The 12,008-nt window shown below is 39.5% G+C and overlaps 1 protein-coding gene across 11 annotated transcripts in view; it reads right to left on the minus strand.

The window, feature by feature from the left end:
* The window catches only part of LOC121321869 (ankyrin-3-like), a 149,120-nt gene that overhangs the window by 21,224 nt on the left and 115,888 nt on the right, over positions 1–12,008 (minus strand). For 8 of the 11 annotated variants that reach the window (XM_041261177.1, XM_041261174.1, XM_041261172.1 and 5 more), the window contains 3 exons: positions 9,988–10,069; positions 1,358–8,887; positions 401–475 (listed from right to left, as the gene is read on the minus strand). In XM_041261177.1, coding sequence (XP_041117111.1) covers positions 401–475; positions 1,358–8,887; positions 9,988–10,069 — 7,687 coding nt within the window. The remainder of the gene's footprint in view (positions 1–400; positions 476–1,357; positions 8,888–9,987; positions 10,070–12,008) is intronic. The other 3 variants (XM_041261180.1, XM_041261179.1, XM_041261171.1) reach the window with 2 other exon arrangements.

A 12,008-nucleotide genomic window follows, 5' to 3' on the forward strand; every position in this document is an offset into this window, starting at 1 on the left:
TCAAAACTTCCTTTAAATATACAGTACTAGAATATTTTGGTTTTAAGCACAGCTGACTAATGCAGTCAGTCAGTCTATAAATGTCCTTTAGATGGCAGCCTTTCACTTTTTTTAGTCAAACCTTTCAGTCCACTAGAGGCTACGTGGCGAAACCTTTTGCCTCTCAGTTTTTATCCGACCGAGGTCAATGAGGTAAAATGAGTTTATTTATTATTAATTGTCAAAATTACAAAACCACCAAAGAATTGACAAATTTGCAGTATCCTCTTGGAACAAGTATGGAGTGAATGGCAGGCAGGGCAGTGGGTGTTCAGGACAGAACTATGAGGGGAAGCTCTCACTGCGCCCAATAAATAGCATTGTGTCTGTGTTCAGTGTCATTGAAAAAACAACGACTTACCTGTCCAGCTCAGACCCAAATGATCGGCTACAATTGCCATTCTTAGATCTGTCCTCTCACAGGGACTCTGTGGACCTGTGATGCATAAATACTAAATTAAAAATATTTCTGGTAATTTAATGGTGCATATCTAAACAACAGAAACCCTTTTCTGGCCAAATAATCAAACATTTCAAACTGTAATAAAATATGTATTAAAATGCACAAGTACTGTACATGTAATAACCTGAAATATGGTGAACCCCTATGTACAGTATATGCCATTTTTAATATTAGATTTTAACCAAATACAATGAATCCTCAATTAACTATTCACCAAAATATTGAACATTTGTATGACAGTTGGCTCTTTTTCCAGGAGTATCTGTCATGTCCCTGAATTGAACAAAATCTACTTAGTTAACGTATACTTAACCTTAAATACAGATACATCTTTTCATATGATTTTTTAAACAATGACAAGAAAAGGGGTTACAGTTGCTTTAATACAAACTAATAATTGTTAACTATTCACTGGTTCTTAGGTTAGATTAGTGATTATGTACCCTACTGATCCATACAGGCAATGCCTTTTTTTAAAGAAATATTGAAGAGTATGTTTTCAAGTCTACTGGACTTCATTTAAAATCTAGGTGGTTTCACAGTGTAATGGAACTAGTCATGCTGACAACCTGTGTGCTCTGCAAATTGCTGTGTGGTTTTGTAATGCAACTCTAGAGTCATAACTGCACTCCGTTAGCCAACAGACACAGACTCAGTAGCACTACACAGGAGATTTCAATGTTCATTTCGGTGCACCACTCACTCCGGCATGCTGCGTTAACTGACTACTTTGTAGAACTTTATAGGACAGCACACACAAATGACAATGACAGAATGACAACTACAGTTAAGTCACGGCACAGGCAATCACAACGGTTCATGCACTAAGATTAACAAGTTTAAAATTTTACAAACTAGGCTTGATCTCCACGATGTGAGCCACGTGAGGCCCAGAAACCTGACTGCCTTCATTTCCACCCGTCCTCCTACTTCTCCTTCTCTCACTGTCGGCCTTTTGAACCTTTGATTTTATAGGCGCTGCCTCAGTTTTCAAGTCTCTAGCAGACCTCGAGGGAATGGAGGGTTGGCATACTTGAGCAGCTTCTGACAATGCCGTGCTTCTTGACGTGCTGTCTTCATCATCAGACATTTCTGACTGCATCTTTTTCTCTTCATCGGAAAGGCGGTCCACGAGTTTTAATGTCTCACCACTAATTTCCTTAAAATATTCAATTGAACGCTTACACACCTCACTCAGCTGATCTCTACTTGTTTCAGTAACTGTCCTGGCATTGCAGCTAGTTCTGTCTTTAACTGGCAGCCTGGACGGTAACTGTCTAGCATTTTCTTTCTCTGTCTTGGCTGGTCTGGATACGATCTGCACTGTTATAGGAGTGCTCATGCTACTCCTAGTAATATCTTTGACTGGAATTCTAGATCTGGGTTCCAAACATGTACTTTTGTCTACTCTTTTTCTTGCATCTGTCTTGGTCAGCTGTTTCAATCTATGCTTCACTGTCTTTTGAGTATTTTGGGAGCGAGAGGCCTTGACTGGTAGCCTTGATTTGGGCTGTTTCACTGTTTCTGCTGGTTTGTATTGCTCTCTATGTTCACATTGGACATTGCTGTCCTTTATTTTCCCTGACTCCCTACCAAGCAAGCTTTCTCCAAGATTAACGTTTAAACTTGAAGGCTCAGGTGTGGCTTGCAAATTAAACACTACACTGTCAAACTGGTTGAAGTTTGCAAAAAATTGGAATGAATCAAGGTTATTGTTATTGTTACAGTTATCTTTTGGAAACTCTTTCCTTTCTGGTTGCTGTTTTATTTCCTCACTATAATCTGTTTTACTATATGTGTGTGTTTCTAAGTCTGTGTTGTCTAAAATGTGATAATCTGGTGTAACAGCCTCTGCATTACAGTCATCTGAAGAACTAGCATCTTTTTTTATAGTCATAGAAGCAGTGATTCCCATTTTAATAGGAGTATGTAATTTAGAATCAATGTTACCGGTAGTTACAGTACAGGAGGAATTCTCCACTATGTGGCTGCCTGACGATGTGTCCAGGCTCTCAGTGCTAGTCTGGATAAGCACAACCTCAGTTGTTATAATTTTTATGGGAGTGTCTACCTTTATTTCTTTAGTTGTTTCCCATGACTGTGGTTGTGTAGTGGCTACACCTGTCGTTTTAACCCCATCCCCTTTGTCCCCCTTTGACTTCCGTTCAGAAGTATGCTCACCAATCTGAAAAAACTGAAGCCTTTCTTCAACAAAATCCCTCTTGCTCATGTCAATTGCACCACTGCGAGTCATCTCAAACATCTTCCCTTCGTGAAATGGGAAGGGATTAGGCTCGCTAGTTGGAGTACTTTCATCGGTTGGGGTTCTGGCAGGGGTCGAGTCTGGTGTTGTTGCTTGAGACTTGTCTTCTACAGCTAAACCAAAAGGCTTGGAATCATCATCTTTAATCCTAGCATCAAAGACTTCATCCTCGCCTACTTTGCTCGACCATGGATCGAAGTCTAGGCTTTTTGTTGCAACGGTTTTAAACGGGGTTGCAAACTCTTCCTCCATCTTGTAACTAAAGTAACTGTCAGCAAAGCCATGTCTTTCAGGGGGCCTTCCTTCCAAGGTGAAATCCTGGCCATTGGCGTATATCGCATTTTCAGATTTTTTGACTGAAGAAATACTTTTTGTCCCTTTTTTATCATCCTCGTTTGCTACCTTACCTTCTTCTTCAATGACTTCAAGCTTACTTTGGCTAAAGGAGCGGTCACTTGACTTCAGCATCCCTTCTGAGGCCCAGACATCTATTTTACCCTCTTTTGCCGGTTTCAGGTCTTGTTCACTCAAGCCATCGTCTTCATCTTGTAGGTCATAACCATCCAGTGAGTCAATTTCTGTGGCATCTGTGTCGTGTGAAAACTCTGCTGTGGTTGCGATTGAACAGTCGGTTATCGACTGGTCATTCCCATTTTGTTCACAATCAAAATCATCCCCTTTCCCGCCACCATTGGCATCAGATTCTTTATAGTTTCCATTTTGCTCTATTTTCTTAGCTTTAGCTGTAGCTCTGTGCTCCTCTTCGTCCTCCTTGATCTTGAAGGTGTACTTCCTAAATGGAATTGGGTGAAAGACAGATTCATCGTCACTTGAGTCACTATCGTCAGCTCCCGGAGGAAGAGGAGATGGTGGCTGAACTCTTATAATTGGTTCTGCTAAAAGGTGCTTGTCATGTTCTTCTTGGAGGTTGACTTCTATCATTTCTCTCTCAGTGTCAGTGGAACTGTGGGACCTCTTTTTTTCTGCTTCTGATTGTTCCAAATCTAGTGGAGGGGGTGGAGGAAACTCAATATAAGCAATTCGCTTATCTTTTGTTGTTTTTCCAGATTCCTTACTTCCGTTTGTGGGCAATGAGGTCCTTTCTGGTGGAGATTCCTTAAATGAAAAAACCTTGCAATGTTCTTCCTCCTCTGATTCTTCAGACACTTCTGGAATAGGACTAGGTTTACCTGGAATAAAACCTATAAGCGAATCAGGAGTCCTGGAGGTGAGATCATAGCTCACCTCCTCAGAACTAGGCGTTTCAGGTGTCAGGGGACTCTTTCCAGAACTGTCCAAAAAAGAGACTTGCTCCAAAGTATCATCTTCTGGACTACCTTGAGGAGATGGAGGCTGTTTTTGTTTTACTGTATAAAATCCCCCCCTCTCTTGCACAGTCCTGCTTTCATGACTAACTATTTTCAGTTGCCCATTTGTAGTTTCCTTTTCATATTGTTTTCCTACTTGGACAATACTAACATAAACAGGTAAAGTCTTAATCTCTTTGAAGCTTTCTGCAGTTACTAAAGGAGCTACTTTTTCTATGTATTCTACCGAGCAGAGACTACATTCTAAAGAATCTGGAGATCTGCTTGCAGATGATTCCATCTCATCCGTAGATGGACTCCTTTCATTACTAGTTTGAAACCTGTTTTTTGCTAGAGCTGGTATTTGTGAACTGCTCCTGTCTGATGGCTTGATTAACGATTCTGGCTTTGGCCTTTTGGTTTGATTGCCATTGCTTTCTGACATTCTAACTGGGATCTGCGATGGACTTGATTCTGTCTTTTTCTTTAAAGTTCTGGTGTTGTCGTCTTCTTCCTGAATGACAAGCTCTGTGTAGTTTACTTTTTTTGAAGGAGATGTTATTACAGCCTCCTTAATCGGAGACACGTTTTTTGAAAATTGTCTCACTTTTTCTGTGACTGAAACCACTTGGTGTTTTTCAGGTTCCTTACTATCATTGTCACTGCTATCTTTTAATGTATCCTGTACAAGTGTATGTGTAAGTTTTTCATTCTGTGTCTTACGGTTCAAATTTCCAGGTTTTTCCCAAGTCCTGAAAACCTTTTTTTCCCTGTCTGCATTTGTTTGGAAATCTAGGTCTTTGCTATTAACATCTTGCATATGTTTCTCAAAAGTAGTTTCAGACATGGCTTTCTGAGGCAGGTTCTCCCTTGTTAGTTTCTGAGCAACTGAAGAACAAATTTCTATCTTAAAGTCATCACAACCTTTCGCAGGGGAAGGTTTTTCTTTGAAACTGTCTGTTTCTTTATTTCGAGTAGCATTTTCATCTGTGTTATCTGTTGATTTCAGCGTATTTTTTTCTCTACCATATATCTGTGTATGATACACTGGAAGTTTGCTCTCTTGCAGCTTTTTCACTGGTGGTTTTGGCGGCCCCAGTTGTGGACCTTTTTCTTGATGCTGTGCCTTCTGAAACTGATCTGGTTCAAATTTTAGTCTTACGGAGCTCACTTTTGACTGTTTGAGTTGAAAAGGCTGGGAAGCCTCACCTACACTATCTGCCTCCTGTGTCTTTTTCTCTTCTGAAAACCGTGAAAATACTCGCCTTTCGGGGCTGTTTGGCAAGCTAGTGCATTTCCTTTCATCACAGCTGCTGCCAAACAATTTCCCCACAGATTGCTCTCTTAGCCTTGCCTTACCCCACTCCTCACTGGCTTCTGCATCATTAAGCTGCATCTTTTCAGGGCTACCACTGGTAGAGCTGGGGCCTGACCTGGTTTCTCTGGCTTCTCTCTTTTTTGGCTTCTTCTCTGGAGACTGGAGCTCATCATTCAGTTTCTCTGTTTTGTCGCGAAAAAACTGTGAAACCTCAGTCAGCTTCTCTTCTGCTTCTTTAACAGTCTGGTCTACTCTGTCTTCATATATGAGTTTTTCTCTACCTCTGTCAAGTCTATCTTCAGTGAAACGCATCCACAGTGCATGCTTTGGACTACCTGGCTCTGCAGTACAGTGCAAGACTGTGAGCTTGTCATATTGGTCATCTTGGTTAGTCATTTTCCCTGCTACATTCTCTGGTGTTGAGGACTTTAACAGAAATTCCTTCTTGGAAGCTGAGGGCATTTTTTCACTGTATTGCCTCTCAGCTCCCTGCAACTCTGAACTACGAGCATGTGTCTGATCAGTCATAGAGTCCTCTGTGTCGGAACGAGATATGTCTAATTTTTCAGACAGAAGCATTTTTTCAGCAAAACTGTATGACTCTCCCCTTAACTCTGATAGCTCATCGTCATGGTATTCTACAGAATGTTGGCTTAATAGCTTTAACGCTTTATAAGAATCGTCAGACATGAGCTGTGCTGAACTAGGTCGACTGTCTTCTTCCTGGGAGATAGGCGTGTTTACTCTGGAAGATTCTAAACAGGAAGGAAGATATTCCTCTGCTGTAAGCTCCCCCTCTTCCTGTTGGGCTTCTTCATCTGCATCTAGTTTGTCTGTCAGCACTTTTAAACCTTGCTCTCCCTGCAATGGGTCTCTCTGATAAACATACCGTTCTTTCTCAGGGTGCTTTTTTGTTTCCCTTATGATGACTTCAGTTGGTTCGGTCTTGTTACCTTTTTCAATATGAACCTCGATTATTCTTTCTATCTTGGGTTTTGCTGATGTGTCTTTTTCAATATACCTCTGTGTTGTTTCAGTACCCTTGGGGGATTCAGTACCAGCCCTGTGTTCGAACAGACCAGCTAACTCTTTGGAGGGGTCTCTACCGGACTGAAATGCTTTCATAATGTCCCTGACAGACATGGTTTCCTCAATCCTTTCAGAAGTATTTTCTTTGCAAGGGGGCTTATGGTAAACCATTCGGGTGGTGGTTGTAATATGAGTCTCTTCTTTAACACACATGCCCTTGCTTACAACACGTTTATGGTCATCCTCCTCAGAATTAACTTTCATTTGAAAAACCTTAACTTTGTCTTTTATAGATCCAATCTGCTTTTGTTCAGATTCTGCAAATATAGAAGGTGTTTTCGATGGCCCCGCTACCTCTGTTAGGTGTTCCTGAGTTTCACCTGAGGTGGGCTCATAGCTTCTTATAACATGGACCACCTCAGTTCGTGTTTCTGTAATAACAGGGGGAATGGGCACGTCCTGAAATAATGGTTTGGGTCCAGTGCTCTCGGCACTTTGTGGTGCTGATGGGGTCTTTTCACTTCTGGTTTCAAAGCCACTGTCAGACAGTGGACTCTTATCTTGGTCATGCTGTGAAAAGTCATCAGGAGACTCTAATATTGCATCTATTCCATAGATGGCGTCTGCAAGTTTGCATAATTCTTTCTCAGAAGCAGAAGAACGCATACTTGAGGGTGGCATTTTTAGCTTGTGTTCTTGCAAAGCCATAGCAGGTTTTAGAATACGTTTCTGCTTTTCTTCCCCCTCTTTCTTTACTTCATCATATCTACATTTAATGTCTGACATTTTTGAGAGAGAGCTAGCACCAATGTCATTTGTCAAATAATCAACTACCCTTGATAAGTTAAAGTCTTTATCAGAAACGGATTTGGCTTTTGTTTGAGCGGTTTCTGTCTCATAGCTTGGAAGACAGCGCCTAGCATTCTGTTGGGCTTCCTCTATTTCATCTTTAGAAAACTCAACCCAGTCTTCTGGCGAGTTCTCTTTAGAGGAGTCTTTATTATCAACAAACGTCACATCCTTCTTAAGGATCTCGCTGACTTTAACAAGGTCTTCCTTGACCTTTTCAACAATTCTAAATGGCTCCTCATCTTCCATTTTAGGTTCCTTAGGCACGTCAGGGTGGACGTTTTTACTAGCTGTGGAGGAGTCTGTCTGCAATATAGCAGTCATTCTTATCAAATCCTCCTTCATATCAGCAACATCCTTCAGTATTTCCTGACTTGACGATAAAGTGGATGCAGTGGTTGATTTAGGTGCTGTGGTGGAAATGAATAAGGAGGATTTAATTGGGGACAAAGTCCTTGAAAAGGAAGACTGGGCCTGTGTTCGTGCCTCTGTGGGCAATGTCTTAATAGGTGACAATAGTGCAGCTGCTGATTTTGTTACAGATGCTTCTGGCCATTTTTTTAATTGGGGTTCCGATAGAACATTCACAACTGAATATACCGGTACAGTAATCGTTGCAGATGTTACAGATGCTGTTGCAGAAGAAGCTGATCGCAAAGAGGCATAGAAGGAACTTGCTGCAGGAGTTCTGGCAGACTGGAAAGCTGAGGAAGTGGAAGAGGACGTGCATTTCAGAGGAGCACAGGCAGAAGTAAACGTTTTTTCTACTTCATCAATAGCAGCACTGACACTTGTGGTTGCGGCTTGTGTTGTTGCATGTATCTTTTCTTGCAAACCACAAGTAACTCCTGAGATTAAAATAGTCGCTGAAGAAGATGGGTATTTAATTGGCGAAACTGATCCGTTAAGCAGCATAGTTCCAGTAGATGCTACAGCACACTTAGCTGGAGAAGACAGCGAGGAAGTTAGCGTTCCTTTAGCACCAGCGGTATCTGCTGTGGATTTCATTGAAGATAAGGCAGATATTGACTTTATAGCGGAAGACGTGATAGGTGCTGCTGAAGTCATAACCGATTTATATGGCGATGTTGAAGCATACATGTTAACTGTGAATTTAGGGGAAGCCGGTGGGGTCATAGTGATTGAGGATCTTTCTAGTAAAGACCCTGTTGAAGCGACTGGGGAAGTCCTTGAAGAAAGTGAAGAAGCAAGTCCTTTTACAGAGGCAGCTTCTGACACTAATGAGGATTTGCCAGGCGAAGACAATAAAGTTGTAGACATCTGAACAGGGTACTGGGCTTGCTGCACTACAGTCTTTATTGGAGAAGAAATTGATCTAAATGACCTGATTGGAGATGCTATATCTGAAGATGCAGTAGAAGCTCCGAATGTGGACTTGATTGGAGATGCAGAAGAAATAGACCAGACCGACTTTAATGGTGAAGCAGATGGAGTGTTTGAAGAGGAGCTGGATAAGGATGTGAATCCAGATTTCGCTTGCCCAGGTACGGTAATTGGAGCAGTTGACCATGCCTGGTAAGATCGTGTTGAAAAGACAGGTTTGTAAGCGTAAGCAGCAGGCAGTGTTCTTGCTGTTCCTGCACTTCGGTCAACTGTTTCTTTATAATCAAATTAAAATCCAACAGAAAATCAACAGAAATGATTGAAAAACAGAGAGACCAGAGAAAAAAAAGTTGGTCAGTGAACCTTGTATCATCAAAAGAGGAAGAACAATACATTTACATGAGATTTTTTTAAATGGAAACAGGATGAGATAAAAATGAAGGAGAAAATAAAAGTGACGGTCCTTGCGCTCCATGGTCCAGTGTAAAAATACAACAAAAAGAAACCATAAGCACAAGTGGACGCAAGTGACGCAATAGGCAAAACAATGAGAAACAAAACTGAAAAATGGTAAGACACACAAAACCCAAATGCTCACAACAACTTCAACAACAACAGCAAAACTCTACTCTGTTGACTTTTGATGTGCTTTACTAACTCTCATACAGTCTCATTTTATGAACGTGTCTTTTATATGCTTGGCTGCCGGTTTATCGTTGCTTTTAATTTCGCTGTTCTGACAAAAGAAACAAAAAACTATACAAAAATTAAAAAAAAACACTTCTGTACCTGTATTAAAGCAAAGTATATTATAGCAAAACACAGGTTCAAATAACTAGGTTTTAAATCCATATTAGCTGTTTCATGCAAGATCGAATACCTCTTAGTGACAGGCATTTGATGTGCAAACTGTGAACCAATAGGAAGAAAGGCAAATCTCAATCTTCCATGCATGTTTTGTAAAAAAATAAATAAAATAACGCTGCACAACCACAAAGCCAATAAGAGCAAGGAGTTTTGTAACACAAGGTAAAATATATAATAACAAAAAAGGGATTTTACTTTGACTTTTAGTGTTTTATTATTAACGTTGTTGTTAATTCCATCAAAGTAAAATATGCTATGGATGTTGCATTAGAACTTAGGACAATTCCTTCACAAATGGGATAACAGAAACATAAAAAAGTGTGCAAGCACAGCAACCCAGAAAAGCATGCAGTTTACCATGTCAGGCATGTGAACTTACATATTATGGATGGTAAATTTATGCAGAAAACATACAGTATATAAATATTTGTGTATTTTTAGCAGATTTACTTTTATCAGGCATTTATTGTAAACAATTAGTAATGGTTAGTTAACATTTTACACTCACTCATTCCAGGCTCAGCCAGATAGCTGTAGCGCTTACGTAAGGCTAAAGATGCAAAGGTATGACGTCTTTCTGGTTTTTCAGCCTGCAAAACAATAAAAATGAAAAATATGTAGGGTTTTTATTAACCAAAACGGATATAAATCCTAAATGCATGTTACAAGCTGTGATTACTGGTTGTTAAGACTGGAGACTGGAGTTTTATAATGTTTATTTTAGAATTTCTAAACTAACGTAACCTTTTTCAGCTGCTTCTAAGGAGACATAGTTAAGCTACTTAATTACCGTTATTTGGAGAAAAGGTCTTGATAAATCTTGACCAGGGAGAAATAAGGGTGTGATTCAAACAACCTACACCCTGAATTATTTGATTTGAGCATTTTACTGTAAAATGGAGTTTCCATGTGTTGCAATCCTGGAATAAGTACAGGTTACAGGTTACTGATGCAATCCTACTGTAGTTGACAACCCGGTGTTATAAGATGCTGTGGCAAAGTGCCCGCCCCTGTGTGCAATTGTGTTGTGTGTTAATGTTGGTGTATAGTCATTGGTACACAGGATATAAACGGGTCTGTGTAACACGAGTGTTTAAAATGTATATTTGTATTTAGGCACAAGGATTGTCCAGCACTTCACGTGCAAGTAAAATGTAATATGTGAGCACGGGGAATGGCACTTTATTAATTCACGTACAGTTGTACCGCGACTCCAATTGAATGATTGATTAGCAATGGAGTCACGGTACAGCTGCATAAAAGCTGCATGTTTTCACCCACTCTGGGTTGTGTGTTTGGTGAGTGGAGAACGGGATTGGAGACGGAGGTAATTGTAAAAGTAATAAGTAGTTAAATATCTGCTCACCGTGTTTTGTCTGTATAGTTCGTTTTGTTTGTCTTTTTGTCTTGGCGACGAGTGCTGTGTCCTGTGTTTTTGTCTTACAACATTTTTATTTTCTGTTCTGTTTATTTATTAAATGCTGAGTGAAACCATTCGCTCAGCTCCACCAAACTCCACCTCTCTCTGTCGTTTATTTCCTGCTTCTGGTCTGACGTCACCCACTCTGGCCGTCTTTGTGACAGATGCTTATCCCAGTGGTAAAATAGCTAGATCAAGTCAACCCTTTGGATTTGCAGCATGAACTATTTACATTAAGACAGACAAAGAAGTATGATGCTAATTTTAAGGTGCAGGGAATGAAAAGATGAAAACTAGATGGCAGGTGGCATTATCCATGTAATATTTAAGTATTTTCAGCATAGAAGCATTGGTCTCTTTATTTACAAACATTTAAATGTGTTTTTGTTTATATACTAGACTTATTAGAGAAGCCGAGAACACTCGAGCAGTTTTTCTGACTTTTAATAACATACATTTTTATAAAAAGGGCATGTTAGCACTTAAATACAATAAATTTTTCCTCTGAAAATCATGTTCTGAACCTAGGAATTAATTAAATTTGGTGCAAAGTAACTTGGTAAATAGCAGAATTGTTATTAGATAGCAGAATTAGTAATGCCTAGTAATCCTTTATTTCAAAATTACACAGAAGTTATAGAAATTAATGACTAAGAAAATAATAATTAGAGCCCTGTGAAATTATTTTTATTTTTTTGTTTTATTTCATTTGATTTTTCACAAATGTCGTTTCATTACAGATACACATAAAAAAAACTACATACATTTTTTTTTTTTATTAATTATCCAATTTCTTTAAAACATTTTGACCAACAGACCTTGCACAGAAAAATCAGTTACCATAATTTCTCATTAGCGACAGTAACATAGTCCCCCACTCTTTTAAACCAACAGACCTATTTACAGTAAACACTGCCCATGCCCTCTATAAAAATACAATAAGGTAAAATAAAAAATCTATATATTTACACTGTCCTACTATTGTGAAGCTGTCATAATAATTTCACATACAGCTCTCTACCAATTAAAAAAAAAAACAATAGGAATTGTATTTCAATCCCATTGCACTGTAGCAGTATACGACAAGCTTGTGGTTTCTCTGTATTTAA

The sequence above is a fragment of the Polyodon spathula genome, chromosome 10 (assembly GCF_017654505.1).
Source record: "Polyodon spathula isolate WHYD16114869_AA chromosome 10, ASM1765450v1, whole genome shotgun sequence".
Taxonomy (NCBI): Eukaryota; Metazoa; Chordata; class Actinopteri; order Acipenseriformes; family Polyodontidae; genus Polyodon; species Polyodon spathula.